The sequence below is a fragment of the Eschrichtius robustus genome, chromosome 11, assembly GCF_028021215.1.
Source record: "Eschrichtius robustus isolate mEscRob2 chromosome 11, mEscRob2.pri, whole genome shotgun sequence".
In the NCBI taxonomy this organism is placed as follows: domain Eukaryota; kingdom Metazoa; phylum Chordata; class Mammalia; order Artiodactyla; family Eschrichtiidae; genus Eschrichtius; species Eschrichtius robustus.
Window position 1 is genome coordinate 105,066,582 of NC_090834.1, and position 19,349 is coordinate 105,085,930.

The window sequence follows — 19,349 nt, forward strand, 5'->3', positions numbered from 1 at the left end:
GAAGAAGAAAAGAAAAGAAAAATCCTTTGCCTAAAGAAGTGTATTGACTGACATGTTGAAAATAGCGGTTTTACTTCTGTTGACTAATAAAGAAAGAAGAGAAAGGAGGGAGAGAGGGAGGGGAGAAAGAAAGGAGAGGAAGGAGAGAAGAAGCTGATGTTCTCTCTGGCTCCCACCATCTGGGGGCAGAAGTCAAATACTGACTCTGAAAAACAGTGTCAGAAAGTCGCTGCCTGTAGCCAACGCTCCCAGTAATTTTAACAACGCCAGGGAAGGGAGTAGTGAAAACCACCTAGACTGACCCAGCACAGATGCTTGATAGATGTTTACTGAGTGAATAAGTGAAGGACCATCACCCGAGCCCCATCGTTGCCAAAGCCCACTCTGGTTACAAACCCGATTCCCTTAGAAGTGAAGAAATGCACCAAAAAGAACTGGTGCAGCAGCCCTTCGTCCAGAGCTGGCTGGGACTCTAAAAGCCACCTTGTGGAAGGTATTCCTTTAACTGCAGGTGTTTGTTTCCTTTGGCACAGTGATATGTAATTTCCCATTTTTAGAACAATGCTCCCAAGAACAGTCACAAAAACAACCTTCGGAGGGGGCGGATTTCTTCCTGGCCACGGCTACAGCTCTGTAAAACAACAATAACAAAGGGATTTTTATTCAAAACACTGCATCTCTCCATAAAATCGGGACGCCTTTCGTTAACTTTTCACAGGCTGAATAAAAAAGGTCCCCCCACCCCTTGGAAGAGCACCTCAACAAACTCTTACTTTGGGGAGGGGTCTATTTGGAAACGATTCCGCTGTGGGATCTGTTTGGGTCTTGACACGCCTCCCTCTGTGGGTTCCCGTGTGGCAAGGGTGGAAAGGAAGCTTGTAGAAAGCCAGTGTCTGCCCTTCGGGTGTCCTGTGCAAGTCTGAGGCCAGAAGAGGACAGTGTGTTCTTGAGAATGTGCCAATAGCAGGCCGAAGGAGGTGAGGAACCAGGGCAGGATGAGATGCACGCCCTCTGGTCTTAGCCATTAAGGAATCCCTTTCATCATCATCTCCAAACTGACTTTCTCCCTGCTTCGTAAACTCAGAAGAGTGGCTCCCAGATTTGAGGAGTCCTTCACCCCCCTTCCCCATCTACCTGCACCTTCCTTCCATCCCACCACCTCCACCCTGAGGTGCACCCAACTCATCTCCACCTGGACCCGCACGTTTCTCTCCTCACTGGCCTCCTGACCGAGTCGATTTCACCTCCCATGTGGGTGTGCACGTCCGGGCTTCCTCGTACACCTCCCTACTCAAAAATGTTCCACGACTCCAGGTCCTATAGAAAATATCCAGATTTCTTGGTGGGACCTCATCTGGAGCCAACCTGATCTTCCACAAGTCCCAACATAAATCTTAGGTGCCAACCAAAATGGCAGGCTCACCATTCCCCAGCCCCCACCTCCTCTAGGTACCACCTCCTCCCCCTCCCCCAACTTAGAATGACCTTCCTGGTCCTCTCTCTGGGACTAAATCCTACCTACTTTTGAAGATCCACACAAATAATACCCTCTCGCTGACCGATCTACTTGAAAATGACCTCCCTCCCCTCTCCCTCACTGAAGCACTGAGACTCTGCCCCCTTCCTTCTGCATCTCCACTTTCTGGAGAAGTCATAAGCATAACTTTTTTTTTTTTTTCAAACATGTGTTGAACGTTTAGAGGAGCAAAGTGCTAAGTGTTTTTAAGAGGGTTGGGGGACTTAGCTGGTGGCCCAGTGGTTAAGACTCTGACCTTCCAATGCAGGGAGTACAGATTTGATCCCTGGTTGGGGAACTAAGATTCCACATGCTGGCGCGGCACAGCCTACAAATTTTAAATAATAATAATAAGAAGAAGAGGGTTGGAAGGAATTGGGCATCAATAAAGGGAAAGCCCTGACATTTCTACACCACCCTTTTCTGAGCACTTGCTATGGGGCTGCCACTGAGCTGAGCACTTCTGATGTAGGACCTCATTTTACCCTCACAAGGAGACTGTAAGGTAAGTACCACTGTCCCCTTTGTACAGACAAGGAAACAAGGGCTTTGAGAAATTAACTTCCTGAGAGCCTCACTGTTGGCGTTCAAGCTTGACTCACAACATTGACCGCTATAGCCAATACTCAATGCCTCATTCTCAGAGAATTCACAACACAGAACGATTAAAATGAAGGGGTTGGGTAGGAAACCATGAGTTCTTCTTCCGATTGGAACAAATTCATGGAAAGGATGCATAAAGGGGATTTTTCTTTTTTTTTTTTCTTAAAGAAGGTAGAGGGATTTGAGTTCCTGGAATATCAGGATACACGATGAAGTTCTCTTTAAAATATGGTATCTAAGGCTTCTGTGTTTGGGAGGAGTAACAGGTGAAACAGAGAGCTTTGATGGTGAACCAAGAATCACTCTGAGATCTCAAGCCGAGTGGCAAGAGCTTGGATTGTGGAGCTCAAGTCCTGGCCCCTGCACCTACTAGCTGTGAGTCTCAAACAAGCTAGTGAACCTCTCTAAGTCTCAGTTTCCTCACGTGTAAAATGAGAATAATACCTGGTCGACAGGTGAGTTTGGGTGGATGAAGTGAAATAATCTGTATAAGGCACCTGGCACATATAAGGTATTCAATAAATTATTATTGTTGTTATTACTTCACTTGGACATAAGAATCTGCATCTTTTCATTTTTTTTTAATCAAAGCATAATATATATACAGTAAAGTACATAAAACTCACTCATCTTAAATGGACAGCTTGATAATCATTTACATTTATATGCATGTATATACCCACCACCCCAGTCCAGATATAGACTATTTCTGCACCCCAAAAAGTTCCCCCTTCCACCATCTCAATCCATATGCCCACCAGATACGACCCTGATTTGACTCATATTTTTGCTTTGCCTCTTCTTGAACTTCACATGAATGGACTCAGGCAATGTATATTCTGTCATGGTTGTGTGTGTAGCACTCCATTGTATGAATATACCACAATCTATGTCCCATCTTCTGTTGATGGGATTTGGAGACAACTCCTTTGAACATTCTTTTTTTTTTTTTTAATCTTTTGTCCGCACCACGTGGCATGCAGGATCTTAGTTCCCCGACTAGGGATCGAACCTGTACCCCCTGCAGAGGAAGCACGAAGTCCTAACCACTGGACCGCCAGGGAATTTCTCCTTTGAACACTCTGTACATATCTTTTTGTCAGCTCAGGCACTGGGTATGTGTACCTGTGAGTGGAATTACTGGGTTCTAGGGTGGGAAAGCTTTAGCTTTACTAGAATCTGCCAAACAATCTTCCTAAGCGGCCGTGCCATTTCTACACCCCGCACAGCAATGCATGAGGGTTCCAGTGGCTCCTTATCTTCAGTGACGCCTGGTGCTCTCTCTGATTTTTGCCATTCTGGTGGTTGTGTAGTGGTAGCTTCCTGTGGTTTTAATTTGCATTTTCCTGATGAGTAATGATGTTGAGCACCTTTTCATAGTTTATTTGACCATCTGGATATGCTCTTTTGTGAGTGTCTGTAAGGTTTTTGCCCAGTTTTTATTGGGTCATTCGCCTTTTTCTTACTGATTTATAGTGGCTCTTCATTTACTCTGGAAATGAATACTTTGCCAGTTATATGTATTGCAGACATCTTCTTCTGAGACTGAGACTCGCCTTTTCATGTTTTTAATGGTGCCTTTTAAAATGTATGTTTTATCGAAGTATAGTTGATTTACAATGCTGTGTTAGTTTCAGGTGTACAGCAAAGTGATTCAGACACACACACACACACACACACACACATATACACACATATATATTCTCTTTCAGACTCTTTTCCATTATACGTTATTACAAGATATTGAATATAGTTCCCTGTGCTATATAGTAGAGCTTTATTGTTTATCTATTTTATACATAGTAGTGTTTATCTGTCAATCCCAAACTCCTAATTTATCCCTCGCCTCCCTTTCCCCTTTGGTAACCACAAGTTTGTTCTCCATGTCTGTGAGTCTATTTCCATTTTGTAAATAAGTTCATTTGTATCATTTTTTTAGATTCCACATATAAGCAATATCATATGATGTTTACCTTTCTTTGTCTGACTTACTTCATTTAGTGAGATAATCTCTAGGTCCATCCATGTAATGCAAATGGCATTATTTCATTCTTTTTTTATGGCTGAGTAACATTCCGTTGTAAATATATGCATATATACCCACATCTTCTTTATCCATTCATCTGTTGATGGACGCTTAGGTTGCTTCCGTGTCTTGGCTGTTGTGAATAGTGCTGCTATGAACACTGGTGTGCGTGTATCTTTTTGAATTAGAGTTTTCGTCTTTTCATGTTTTTAATGGTACCTTTTGATGAAGAGAGCCTTCTAATTTTGATAAAGTCCAATGAATCCATTTTTCTTCTATGGTTAGAAGTGCTTTTGGTGTTCTCTTTTAGAAATGTTTGCCTACCCCCGTGGTCATGAATACACTCTATGCTGATTTCTTTTCATCGTGTGTTCGTGGTGTCTTCCTCTTGAGTTGGAGAGAACTGAGTGGTTGTTAATTCAATGAGGAGCAAAGGTCTCACGGAAAAAACGAAGCATGACCGACTCACATGATAATGCTCACATGGTAGTGACTGCCTAAGTCTTTGAACCATCCAGCCTGTTACCTTAAAGCCACTCGGTGGCATTACCAGGCACCATTGCTGACTGGCTGCACTGCTGAAATTCCATAGGAGGGGCTGCAGAGGAGCGGCACCTTCCAGAGTGACCAAGGAGGGGGGATGGCAGTCCCTCCAGCGCTGGTTTATACTCTCAGGCCAGCAGCTCGCTTTCACAACCCACACCGTGATCGCCTTACAAACACCTCCTTCTCCACCCTAGCGATGTTTTCTCTCCCCATTTATAAACCTTTTTCCCATGCATTTCCTTTGCTCCCTGAATTTTCCCTTTCATTATCATTTGTCTAATCACTTATCATCTGGGGGGCATTTGTTATACATTTGCGTTTTAAATCATTTCTTCCCTTCTGGCTCTCCTTCCCTAAAAAGCAGGGTTTCTCAGCCTCAGTACTACTGACACTTTGGACCGGATACTTCTGTGTCGTGGGGGCCGGTGCCTACACTGTAGGATGCACGGCTCTCCCTGTTTCTCTCTTTTCCTTCCTACCTTTCTTCTCAGTGTCAATCAAGAGGCCCGCGGGAAAAGTGAGGGGGTGGCTGAGAGGTGAATCATAGCTTTCTCAAGCTCAAAGGGGCCTCAGATACGATCTAGTGCAACCTCCACTTTTACAGATGAGGAAACGGATTCGAGAGGGGGAGGGAGAGGATGCATCCGAGACGAATATGTGGTGGGCTGGGGGAGGGGAGGACAAGTGCCAGGCCAAACAGGAAAGTATAATTCCAGGGCCTGAAGCGGTATTTCCAGTCCCACCGGGGAACCTGGGATTGCTTCCCACAGCTCCTTTCTCTCTCCAAGCCGTGAGTCCCATTCCAGAAACAACACGGGGCTGCTCAGATGGAGGTGCAGACCCAGATCCAACATGAGAGCCCTTCCCTGGGAGCCCACGCCAGAGCCTCCAGTGGACGTAGATGACCCCCAGTTCCAACGGGGATGTTTCATGATGACTAATGCCATGACTGCATCCTAACTTAATCCTATAATCATGAAGGAAATGATGGTCAGGCCACCCAGCCATACCTGTCCCAGTGGAGAAGTTACAGAGCAAGAAACCATGAGAGGGGGAGGAAACCCCAAGACCATGTCAGTGCTGGCCCCGTCTCCAAGAAGACAGGCGATGGGATGCCCAGGGCAGCCGAGAGCCCTCAGCCAGAATCTCCCAAGTCATGGTGGGCGTTAACACTTGTTGAGCCCTTACTATGCACTGGACGCTGTTCTAAATACCTTGTAAATACATGAATTCAATCCATCCTCCCCCGGAGACACTGTCATTCTCCCATGTTGGAGATGCGGATATGGGGCCTGGGGAAACGTCGGTCAAGCAGCAGGACGCTCTCCTGGAGCATCTTTATGGGGTCACAGGTCAACACAAATCACCCTACTCCTTACTTGTAGCTAATGTCAACCTCACCCCCATCAGACACGCGTGGACCCCCTGGTGTGTAAAAGCCTACACCAAGATATATATACACACAGTGGAATACTACTCAGCCATAAAAAAAGAATGAAATAATGCCATTTGAAGCAAAATGGATGGACCTAGACACTATCATACTAAGTGAAGTAAGTCAGAGAGAGAATGACAAATATATGATACCTCTTACATGTGGAATCTAAAATATGACACAAATGAACTTATTTACAAAACAGAAACAGACTCACAGACATGGAGAACAAACTTATGGTTACCAAAGGGGGGAGGGGGGAGAGGGATAAATTAAGAGTATGGGATTAACAGGTACAAAACAGATACAAAATAGATAAACAACAAGGCCCTACTGTACAGCACAGAAAACTATATTCAATATCCTGTAATAATCCATAATGGAAAAGAATCTGAAAAAGAATATATATATATATATATATATATATATCTGACAAAGAATCTGAAAAAGAATATATATATATATATGACTGAATCACTTTGCTGTACACCAGAAACTAACAGAATACTGTAAATCAACTATATTTCAATTAAAAAATTGTTAAATAAAAATAAATTTCAAAAAGAAAGGCTACACCGAGAACTTACACAAAGCTCTGGGTGGCAGTCAAAATTTTAGTGGTACACGATCAATATTTTTACTTTAACGGTTATGAACTTGTTTCAGTGCTTATTAGAAAAATTCTGGGTTTCATTTATGGTAATTACATAAAGATTTTTTTTTCTAATTAAATGTAAGGTTTTTTTTTTTTTAAAAAGTAAGGTTTTTAAAATAAACCTACTTAAAGACAGTTATTAAACAAATAGTATACGATGGCATGTGGATGTGGCAGAAACTGTGATGATGGCACTGGAGTGACTTAAGCTTGGGCAACCCTGCTCTGGTCTTGTCTCATCCTGAAGACAGCTGACCCCTGCCCTAGTCCCTGCAGGGTTGTGTCGCCTCCTCCCTCCTCTCATTCTGACCTGCCATCCTCAGAGCCTCTTTCTCAATAGACTTGAAGATCGTAATCCAATAGCCCTCCGGCTGTCTCTGCCCCTTTCCACATGTGGGTCAGTCACTTTTGGATTCTCTCTGCTTTCTGGGGATGAAAGAGTAATCCAGCAAGGCCGCTAAATGTACTAAAATCCACAAATAAGAGGCCAAGTGTGATGACAGAGAGGAATGAGGAAACCCCACCCCATTCTTTGGACACAGTCCTGGGCCTTCTACCCCCAGCTGGCCTTACGAGGCACCAGCTGGGGAAACGCCAGCCCCGGGGTCCCCCGCAGAGGGTCCCTCCCCGGCTCTGGTCTGTGAGCTGGACGATGTGCTCGAGGACCCTGCACTCTCCACCTCCTGCTGGGGACACAGTGGCAGGGAGCAACCTCGTGGCTCCAAAATCAAGAGCCCACAGGGAGTCCCATGTGTTCGACGGCCCCCTCTGCTCACCCAGCCTCTGACGGTACTGCCTTCCTGGTGGTACAGGAAGGACCGCTCTTCCTCGGCAAATAGAGAAAGTTTTAAAAGAATACTCATAAATGAGATTGGGAGGACTCACTCAAAGCCCCAGGGATATAGTGATAAATAATAGGCTGGGATTCGAACCAGCCACCAAAACCCAGTGTCACCAGAGATTCTCAGAAGATGGGAATCAAACGCCACCTGCCTGCGAGTGCCCCGCTGGCTGTTGCATCCTTCTGGGCGCTGCCTCCCCCAGAGCTTGGCGGGTACCTGGCCAAGGAAGCCTGAGCCTCTTGGGCCATTGTTCTCCCTCAGAAGAGGATCTCAAAAGCAGAAGGAAATCAGAAACAACCACACAATGAATACCAGATTCTCCTTTCTCCCTGCCTCGGCTGCCAGGAGGTTAAGCAGGGCCGGCTGACAGCGCACCCCACCCAGCAGCTGCTCGCCCTCCAGGACGTCCTCGCCACGGGAAAGGCTGTTCCCCCAGGCCTCACTGTTCTCTACTGATGTCCACAGTGTCCAATTTTCCTTCTCCAGCTAGATGCTGGTTCCTCGAGGGCATAGACGCATCTGGGGCTTCCTTCCCACAGGTCACAACAGGGACAAGTTACAGGCACTCTGTGTTGGTTGATTGAGTAACTGATTGCCTCTGGGCACCCTCCTAAACACTTCACAGGTATAAACTCATTGACTCTCCACAGCCATCCCATGACGGAGAAACTATCGTTAGTCCCATTTTACAGATGACGAAGTGGGGTCCAGGCGACCCAGCCAACGGGCAGGACTGATCCGATGACGGCAGCTTTAGTGGGATCAAATGATCCTGCTTCCCACTTCTTACCCACATCAGCCTCCCCCAGCAACTCCGTGAATGTGTGTGGAGCCCGAAGTCCTGCCCCACGGGCTGGATAGAGAGGGTGACCACATGGCAGACATGTCCCCTTCAGAACCCACACCCCGAGGCAGCACGTGATGGGGATGGACGGGAAGGAGATTTTGAAGAGGAGACACACACAACTAGTGTCAGTCTTACCAACTCAGCATCTGAACATTCCTGCTAAGAACTTTTTCTTAAAAGTGCATTTTTTGTTTCTGTTGGGGCTATTAGTCATTTCAACATAATATTGTGTTCTATGCCTCCTACGTAAGCAGACACGAGCTTCCAATGTTGTGGAATATTGAGCTCATGCATCTAGTCAAAGTGCTGTTTGCTTTTTGCTGCAGCCATAGCTACGATCTGAGTAAACAGAGGAGAGGGTTTGGCTCCCATTTCTACGAGCTGGGCGCTGTGCCATCATCCCGCAAAACAAAAGGGGAAAGATGCCGGAAGTGACAGGCCAGGGCTAATGGGGAAGAAAACTGCCATCCTATTCCAGGGGCTACTGAGCAGGGTCAAAACTCCCCATAGAGGGGTGGTGACGGGGCAAGAAGGCATTCCCTTAATCCCTGTGAGAAGCCAGCACGTTTTATAACTGTGGGCAGCGGAGGGAGGAGACAAGCACCATAACCCACCCCACCCCCCCCGCAGATGAGGTCAGGCTTGGAAGATGCCAGCGAACCCCAGCTTGTAAGTGGTGGACCTTGACCTGGATCCCAAGTCCTCTCTGTACAGCCCAGGACTCTCCCTCTCCACCCTGCTGCCCGTCGGCTACAGGATCTGGCAGCTCCATGCTGTGTGTGAAGTGACCTCCACCCTCTGGATTGCATCATGTAATAGCCATGCCCCTGACCATGTCCTGGGTGGCTGCGTCCATCTGAAAAAGAAAACTCAAGGATAGGCTTTGTCCTTGGACTTTCCAGTGTACGACCACATGAACGTGATCTGTCTCTTTAGAGTCTATTATATCAGATGTTAAAATGATGGGTTGATGGAAAGATCAAGATCATGAATTCAATCTCTAAGTGAGCCCATTGTCACATCAAGGAAAATAAGGAATCTTTGTCCCTCCTGGGGGTCTTCACCGTCCTGCCCTCCTTCCCCCCAGTCTCAGAAGGCATCTGAGTCTCTTCAGAAAAGCCTCCCCACTTGTTCCAGTAACAGCCACCAACTCTTGTGCACTGATCCCATTCCCATGCTTCTTTCAGAGCACAGGAATCAACTATCCCATCTTGCTTCAAAATCCCTACCCTCTCTCTCCTGCTGGCTTCTTTTGCTCCGCCTATCAACATCTTTAAGTGTGTCCTGGATGAAAAGTCAGACCTCCTGTGTCTGCCTCCTGTGCCCAGAGACCGTCCCATCTCTCCTTTTAGCTTTAACTCCAAACTTCCTGGTAGCCCACTTTCATCTCCTGAACTTCTCCCAGGGATTCCTAAGCCCCTGCCGGGTGCAGCACGGCCCGGCCAATCGATGGAAACTGCCTCTCAAGGGCCACAAATAGTCTATAAACATTGAATCCAGCGGCCACTTCTCAACACCCATCCCATTTGACCTCCCTGTAGCAGTGAACCCAACGGAAAAGACTCTTTCTTGTGAGATGTACTTGGGGCCAGCACTGCTTGTTGCTTACTCAAAGCCATTTCCCTTCTCTTTAGCTAGCAGAATCCCAACTTAGTTCAAGGACAGGAAAGAGATTCTTTTATTTCAGCAAGATGGGCACAGCTACTGGTCCAAGGGCAGCATGGTTCCTTTCTGACCAGTGGGATATAGGGGGAGATCAGTGGGGGTCTTCTGGGGACAACCCCTCTACCACCACCCACCCCCACCAATAAGAGGGAGCCGTGAGGACAATGTCTGCCCAGGCTGCTCCCTTTTCTGTCTTTGAACTCAGTCATGTGAGGATGTGATGCCTGAAGCTGAGGGAAGGTCAAAAGGACCTCAGTGACACTGACCAGAGATTTGCTACTGGCCATCTCAACCACGAGAAAAATAATCCCTCTTACTCACAGACAAAGAAAACAAACTTATGGTTACCAAAGGGGAGAGGGGGTGGGGGGAGGGATAAATTGGGAGGTTGGGATTAACATATACACACTACTATGTATAAAATAGATAACCAACAAGGACCTACTGTATAGCACGGGGAACTACACTCAATATTATGTAATAACTTATAAGGGAAAAGACTCTGAAAAAGAATATATATATTCTGAATTGCTGTGCTGTATACCTGAAACTTACACGATATTGTAAATCAACTATACTTTAATTTTTAAATTTTTAAAAATAATCCCTCTTGTCTACATCACCACTGGACACCTTTGCTGTTACCTGCAGCCAAAAGTATACCCTACCAATGTGGCACTCCTCTCTTTTTACTGACACTACCTTCCTATCCCTTGGTCTCAAGTCCCCTTGACAGCCCCTCTGCCACCCCTTGACTATCAGCGTTCTCCTGGCCCCCTGTGCTCCTTAAGTGCATAGCCCCATCAGCCACCTGTTCATCGATTCAACAAATACCTGTTGGCACCTTCTATGTGCCAGGCTGCCCTATAGGCTTGACACTCCAGTGGGGGAGACAAACAATAAACAAGATGAACAAATGAAAATGTCAAGTTGTGAACAGTGAGGGCTCTGAGCGAAATGATTGGCTAAAGGGGATGATGAGAAGGATGTGGGGCCTCTTTAGGTCTTGGGCAGTGAGCTGAGAGGGAACACTTAGGGTGAAGTTTGAAGGATGAAAAGAAGCTGGCCATGCAAAGATGAGACAGAGCATTCCAGACAGTGGGAACCATGATGGACCCAAAGAAGGAAAGACTTGGCACGTCATGGGGACCCCAAGGAAGCCAGTGAGGCCAAAGAAGAGTGATGGGAGGAGGGAAGTCAGATGAAGCCGAGATCCAGGATAGAAAAGTGTAAGCCATGGGATGGTGGTGATTGTCATGCTAAGTGCAGTTGGAAATCACTGGATAAGAGGATTAACGATCAAATTTGCGTTCCTAAAACAAATGGCTGGAATTTGGAGCCAGAGTGGAAGCAGGAGCCCAGTGTGGACTCACAGTCTCCCAGGTGAGAGATGGTGGTGGCTTGGCCTTGGATGGTGGCAGTAGAGATGGAGAGAGATGGTGTGTCTCCTTTGTGATGTAGTCCCAAGATGCACATGATGGGACTTGCTGGTGAGTGGGATACAAGGGATGAGGAAGAGGGAGGCATGGAGGGTGACACTCATATGTTCTACCTTGGACCCAAGGGAGAGGAGCACAATTTACTGAGATGGAGAAAAGAATTTGGGAGTGAGGGAGGCAAGCCATTTTTGGAGTTTCATTTTGGAAATGCTGAGTTTGAAATGCCTCCAGAGACATCCAAGTGAAGGGGGCAAGGCTGGAGCTCAAGGAGTTGAGAATTTGGAGATTATCAGCCTAGAAACAGTCTTTAAAGTCACGGGAATTGATGAGATCCATTGAGTGAAGCATAGAAAGACTAGAATAGGGCTTTTCAAGTTAGAAGTATCATTTATTTTTCACTTCTTCTCTTCTCTTCATGTGTTAGAATGCCACAACCTATCAGTTCTAAATTCAGAACACTTCTTAAAGCTGTCCTCTCTCCCTTGCCATGGCTGGTGCCCTTCCAGCCTTCACCGTGCCTCCCCTGGAGATTTTCAACCAACACCTGGCCTTTGGTCCCTCCAGTTCACCCTTCACTCTGCCACCTGTGGGGTCTGCCTCTGCTCAGCTGGAGCAAAACTGAAACCAGAGCGTCCAGGAGGGGACCGCAGAGAAGCAGTCATGGAACGACACCAGGTTGGAATGGGGTCACCTAGACCTGAGCTGGAGAGGCACCAGCAACAGAGAGAGAACCAGGTGCCCAGGTCAGTAACCACGGCAACCGGGGAGGGCGCGGCAGATGCTGGTCATACATCCTATTAAGCATCCATCTCTGGCCGGGGTTGGCTTCACTGGCACAGTTCACCCGCACCAGCCAATGCCCAGCATGCCAGGGGGCCCTCTCTAAAGCAGACAATAGCAACAATAACAAAAATAGCAATGGCTAATGTTTATTGAGCACTTACAACGTGCCAGGCACTGTGCCAAACGCTTCACGTATGCTCCCTCATTTAATAATAAGACAACCCTATCTACAAGGCAAGGGGAAAACTGAGGCTAAGGAAGAACAGCTTGTAGCGGGTGGGGGGGCTGGAACTGGATGCAGGCAGCCCCCCTCTGGAGCCAGAGGTCCTACCCACGATGCTGCACAGCCTGTTCCTTTGCACTGTCTGCAGAAGGGGTTAGTGGACTGGGGGTCTGTTAGATTCCTGTAGTTTCTTCCTAGCTGCTATTATTTGGGGGGTGGGGAGGGTGGGAAGGAACTGGCAGAACAGCCCCCCAGCGACTCCCTCATTAGAGCCACCACAGTCCCTGCCGTGTTTTTATCTTGGAGACCCAGCTAGTCAATAGCAGAGCCAGGATTTGAACCCAGGACTTGAACTTGGCACTGCACCACTGTCTTCCAAGAAGGTCACAGTCTGGTGTCCACAGGAGGGGAGAGAGCCCCCAGGGGGGTTTCAGCTCACCCAGAGGAGTGGAGACTGGAGGAGGAGACCGGAAGCAGGAGGTGGAGTTTGAATTGTAGGCCCGGATGTAGGGGCTCTGCTCCCGGAACACATCTCAGCGAGAGGACTGCGTCTAAACGCACTGCCATGTGCACAGTCAGAAGCTCTAAGTTAGGGCTTCCCTGGTGGTGCAGTGCTTAAGAATCCACCTGCCAATGCAGGGGACACGGGTTCGAGCCCTGGTCCGGGAAGATCCCACATGCCGCGGAGCAACTAAGCCCGTGTGCCACAACTACTGAGCCTGTGCTCTAGAGCCCGCAAGCCACAACTACTGAAGCCCCCATACCACAACTACTGAAGCCTGCGCGCCCAGAGCCTGTGCTCCACAACAAGAGAAGCCACCGCAATGAGAAGCCCGTGTACCGCAATGAAGAGTAGCCCCAGCTCGACGCAACTAAAGAAAGCCCGCGCTCAGCAATGAAGATCCAACGCAGCCAAAAATAAATAAATAAATTTATATATTAAAAAAAAAAAAAGAAGCTCTAAGTTAACTCTGAGGCCACCAAAGGATTTGGAAAGAATACCATCTTCCACCACCAACCATCACCCTCAGAATGACCATGGACGGAGAGACTCTGGAAAACCAAACCATTGAAATAACGCAAGGTGTGAATAAGAAGACATCAGGAACTATACTCAGTATTTAGTAATAAACTATAAGGGAAAAGAATCTGAAAAAAGAATATATATATATATCTGAGTCACTTTGCTGTACACCTGAAACTAACACAACATTGTCAATTAACTATACTTCAGTTAGAAAAAGAAAAAGAAGGACATCTCTGCCACTTTATCCTTTGGCATCAGGGACAAGGGAGCATCCCCGAACCCAGAGAATAAGTGAGCCCCTTACGGCCACCCGACCTCCAGGCCCTGTGCCATCATCCCTATCACTAAGGGCCCTTGAGGACACCAGAGCATCACTTCACCTTAGCATAAGGCTTAGCTTGTAAGCGACAGCAGTGACAGCTGCCCACCAAGAATAAGGACAGGGCTACTTCCTCACCACCCGGCGCCAGAACGTCAGAGCTGCAAGGGGCTTTAGTGATGGTCCCCCGCAGTCCCCTCACCAGAGGGGTCACCCGGTGCAGGGGTGTTTTGAGACAGGAGAGTCTGATGTGAGCCTCAGGCAATGGCCGTTTCTTGCAACTAACTCACCCTCTGTGCAGGTCCCCTGCCAAAAAATGCCACGTCAGCCCTCATAATGAACAAAGCCAAGCTTTGTAAGCACTGAATGACTTTGGAGGGTGGGAGGAGGGGGAAAAATTGGCCAGTACTCATGTTACTCACTTGACAGCTCTGATTTCATTCCCCTGCATATCAGAGGGAGTTCTGGCTCTACCTGGCTCCTGCCTGTGTCAGAAGAGCAGGAGCTGACTCTGTCTCCTCCATTTCCCCAAGCCTAGCAGGTGTGGTACCTGAACCACCTGCCCCAGACCCACCTGGGGGCCTGATAACATCAAATTCCTGGCCCCCACTTCAGATCTACTGACTCAGACCCTCCAGGATGGGGCCCCAGGAATCTGTATGTATCCAGAACCCCAGCTGATTCTGAGATTCACTGCCCTGCTGGCTCCTTTATTTAACCGTGGCCCGTCCCACTGAGGAAATCAGCCAGGCCCTGATGGGGACCACAGGGAGGGGAACCAACCATCCTGGTGTGGACTGAGGGGTTTCCTGGGACATGGGACTTCCAGGGCTAAAGCCAGGACAGTCCAGGGCAAGCCGGGATGGTTGGTTATCCTAGCCCCTTCAAAACCCCACTCAGGGACAAAGAGCAGGGGTTCCCAAGCTCACAGGTGAGAGATTATCTCCCAATCACTCGTACTTGGGATTGGAATGGCGTTGGGATGCACTCAGAGCCGAATGTGCGCGTGGGTGATTATGCTGAGATTTCACAACACTTCAAAGGAAAAAAGGAAGTCAGACCAGGAGGAACTGACTCAGGGGCTCTAGAAAAGGGTCCATCTTCCCCAGACTGTCCCCTCCCCAAAACCTACCATCGCCACCGTGTGCTGAAAGCAGCAAACACCTACGCTGAGCTGACTCTTCCCTCAGGATCAGAGGGGTCACCCTGGGCAGGAGGAGGTCATGAGAATCATGGGGTTCAGATGAGAACCAGAACGTCTCCTGGAGATCAGACAGCCCTGGTCCCCCATTTCTCAGATGAGAAAACTAAGGTCCAGTGGACCACATGATTGGCAGGGTCACACAGCTAACAGCCCAAAGGTGACCTCAGTCTTCCTGTTCTCCACACTGCTCCACAAGCCCTTCTGCTGGGCAACAAAATGACCCGTGCAGGAAGGGAAACTAGAAATATTAATTGAGGAGGAGGCTGGACGCAGAGACTGATCAGAGCAAAAGAGTGTGTGAGGGATCATGGTGTTCTAACCCACGTTACAGATGAGGAAACTGAGGCACACAGAGGTCCAAGGTAGTTCCCACGGTTACATACAGGAAACCTGTCTTGCAGGTCACTTAAGGCCTGTCCACAGCGGCTATAGAAGTGGATTCTGCCAGCACATCTTAAGATTTGCTGTATCTGAAATGAGGGACTCTCGTGACAGTGTCCAGCAGAAATGCGGGCTGGACCACAGGGAGCTGGAGCTGGACACTTGGATCCAGAGAGCCTGTCCCGAAGCCTTCAGCCTGGGAGAGCTTTCCCAGATAGAGTGCCTACCCAGGCCAAGTGGGGCTTACCTCAGAGAGGGCATCGGGGGTGACGTCCACTTTTCCCTTTCAACAGTTTTGAGTTGTCTGAAATAATTGGTAAAAGCTTGGCTTTTTTGTCATATCTTTAAAAAATGATCGTATAGCCCAGGGAACTATATTCACTATCTTGTAATAAACTATAATGGAAAAGAATTTTTTTTTATATATATGTGTATATGTGTAACTGAATCACTTTGCTGTACACCTGAAACTAACACAGTATTGTAAACCAACTATCCTTCAATAAAAAAAGAAAAAAATGATTCAAGGGAAAATAAGTCTTTCTTTAGTGGATAGAGAGGAGCAGGAGGCTAAGCCCTGAGCTTTGGAAGCAGAGAGGTGAGGACAGTGGGATTTTAAGGTCGAGGCTGAGATTACAGAAAGAAGATCAGGGCTTCCCTGGTGGCGCAGTGGTTAAGAATCTGCCTGCCAACGCAAGGAACACAGGTTCGAGCCCTGGTCCGGGAAGATCCCACATGCCGCGGAGCAACTAAGCCCCTGCACCACAACTATTGAGCCTGCGCTCTAGAGCCCGCGAGCCACAACTACTGAGCCAGTGTGCCACAACTACTGAAGCCTGTGCACCTGGAGCCCCAGCTCCGAAACAGGAGAAGCCACAACAATGAGAAGCCCGCGCACCGCAATGAAGAGTAGCCTCTGCTCACTGCAACTAGAGAAAGCCCGCACACAGCAACAAAGACACAACACAGCCAAAAATAAAAACAAAATAAATAAATAAATTTATAAAAAAAGAAAGAAAGAAGATCAAAGGATCCCCCACTAACTGGAGGAAAGGTGGTTGGGATGTCCTGGAGAGGGGGTGTCTGTATCGCAGTAGGGTTGGAATCTAAATTGCCTTTTTAAGCACATTAAGATTATTTAATCTGGAGATCATAAGACATTTCCAATTTTCATACTCAAGAGTAAGAGAAGGACAATACCTAAGGATGTTAGAACTAATTTCTAAAAAAGTGTTTTGAGTTCTCCATAATTAAGAATTCAAAAATATTCCCTCCAAGTCCATGACAAAATGGGAACAATCTTCCAGGAATGGACGTCTCTGTGGTTGGCCCAGTAGAACCTTGGCATTGTGGAACCCTCGGGGAATGAATGAGTCACTTTATAGAGTAGAATTTCCTGAATGGCTGAAGATGAAACCTTTAAGGGATAGACATTTAAACTTTTAAATAGAAGTCTTTCTAAAATGGCCTCTTGGCCTCCTGCATTCTAAAACAGGGTAGCTGGGACCTCGTTTCAGCAACCCCATTTCTAGGCGGCACCCTAGGGCTTAAGAGGGCCTGAAACTACTCCACTTTCAGTATCTTACATGCAGAACTTTCCCTCTATAACCCTCCTGCACTGCTGGTAGGAATGTAAGTTGGTGCAGCCACTATGGAAAACAGTGTGAGGCTTCCTCAGAAAACTAAAAATAGAATTAACATATGATTCAGCAATATTCCCGGACAAAACTATAATTCAAAAAGATACACGCACCCTTGTGTTCATAGTAGCACTATTCACAATAGCCAAGTCATGGAAACAACCTAAATGTCCATCGACGGATGAATGGATAAAGAAGATGTGGTACATATAGACAATGGAATACTACTCAGCCATAAAAAAGAACGAAATGATGCCATTTGCAGCTACATGGATGCTACTAGAGATTATCATACTAAGTGAAGTAAGTCAGAAAGACAAAGACAAATACCATATGATATCACTTATATGTGGAATCTAAAACATGGCACAAATGAACCTACCTACAAAACAGAAACAGACTCACAGACATAGAGAACAGACAGGTTGAGACATAGAGAACCACAGGTTGCCAAGGGGGAGGTTGGTGGGGGAGGGAAGTGTGGGATTAGCAGATGTAAACTATTATATATAGGATGGATAAAAAACAAGGACCTACTGTATAGCACAGGGAACTATATTCAATATCCTGGGATAAACCATCATGGAAAAGAATATTAAAAAAAGAATGTCTGTGTGTGTATAACTGAGTCACTTTTCTGTACAGCTGAGATTGCCACAACATGGTAAATCAATTATACTTCAATAAAATAATTAACAAAAAAAAAAAAAATAAGAGCTTTCCCTCTATAACCACAGCTCCCCGGCCGGCCACCGGCTGTTCCTCACTCCCACCACCCCTGCCCTCCCCTCTCATTTCATCTCTGGCCTCTAGTCCTGTACCTCATCCCTCCTTAGGACTGACAGTTATTGAAAACTCAGCTGCCACGCCCAGTGGGTCAGCAGTTTTCTCTGTCCCTATTTATTAAAGCTACAGAACTGAAAACTACTGAAGAAAGTCACGGAACTGTGTTATAAATTATCATAGCAACGGCCCACGTTCATTCAACATAGGACACTTTCATTTATAAAGTATTATAAAGCACTTACACCCCCGAAGTAACCAGCACAGGCAGTTTTAGCCACATTTTTATGATGAAACTAAGGTCTACAGGTTAGAGGAGCTTCATAAGGTCACCTGACCAATAAATGGCGGGTGGATAACGTGAATCCAGGCCCTCTAACTCCAAATCCATATATTTTGCTACTTTTTGAATCACCAACTCTGAAAATATCTGGTATCTAAAATCTGCCAAAAGAATGGGCAGAATAAGTAAAAACTGGCAATCCAGCTGAGCTCCTTTGATATGAAGATCAGTGGAATCAAGCCTGACAATGACTTTTTACTCCCATGAGTGTTAAATCGTTGCTCATGCAAATCACTGTAATTGTTAATTGCAAAGAAGTGTTGGGTATAAACAAGCCACCAACGCATTTCTGCGGATGAACCAAAGGGTGATGTGGTTTTAAAGGGTTTGCACTAAAAGTGTGAGCAGTCCCTCATGGAAGAAATCCAAGGTGAGGGTGAAGGTGTCATTCTCTCTATTTTTATCTCCAAGTCCTATAGACCAGGAATGTGTTTCTAATGATGTATCCATCTTCAGCTATTCCAGGACAACACAAAAGTGCCTTACGTTGAAACAAGTTAATTATACAGAATATTAGCCATTTGGATTTTTGCAACCCTTATCATGCCTCACCTCACTAGAATGTTCCAAGAAGACAAGGACTTGATCTTGCTCAGTGCTATCCCCAGGGTCTGGAACATAATGGGCTTTCAATAAATACTGGTTAGATCAATGAATGAAACAAAAACTTATCAATTCAAACATGCCGGGACTTCCCTTGTGGCACGGTGGTTAAGAATCCGCCTGCCAATGCAGGGGACATGGGTCCGAGCCCTGGTCCGGGAAGACCCCACATGCCACGGAGCAGCTAAGCCCGTGCGCTACAATTACTGAGCCTGTGCTCTGAAGCCCGCATGCCGCAAGTATTGAAGCCCGTGCGCCTGGAGTCTGTGCTCCGCAACAAGAGAAGCCACTGCAATGAGAAGCCCGCGCACCCCACGAAGAGTAGCCCCTGCTCACCGCAACAAGAGAAAGCCTGCACGCAGCAACAAAGACCCAACGCAGCCAAAAATAAAAATTAAAATTAAATTAAAATTAAAATTTTTTTTAGTGTCCCTGATCCAGTATTTGTGATCGTTTAAACAGAGGCTAT

General features: G+C 46.9%; 1 protein-coding gene across 1 annotated transcript in view; it reads right to left on the reverse strand.

Moving 5' to 3' along the window:
• Window positions 1-245: 245 nt before the first annotated feature.
• AHNAK (AHNAK nucleoprotein) overlaps window positions 246-19,349 on the reverse strand; it is an 84,518-nt gene continuing 65,414 nt past the window's right edge. The window contains exon 6 of the mRNA XM_068556482.1: window positions 246-631. Within this exon, the coding sequence (XP_068412583.1) occupies window positions 624-631 (8 nt within the window). The 3' untranslated portion in view covers window positions 246-623. The remainder of the gene's footprint in view (window positions 632-19,349) is intronic.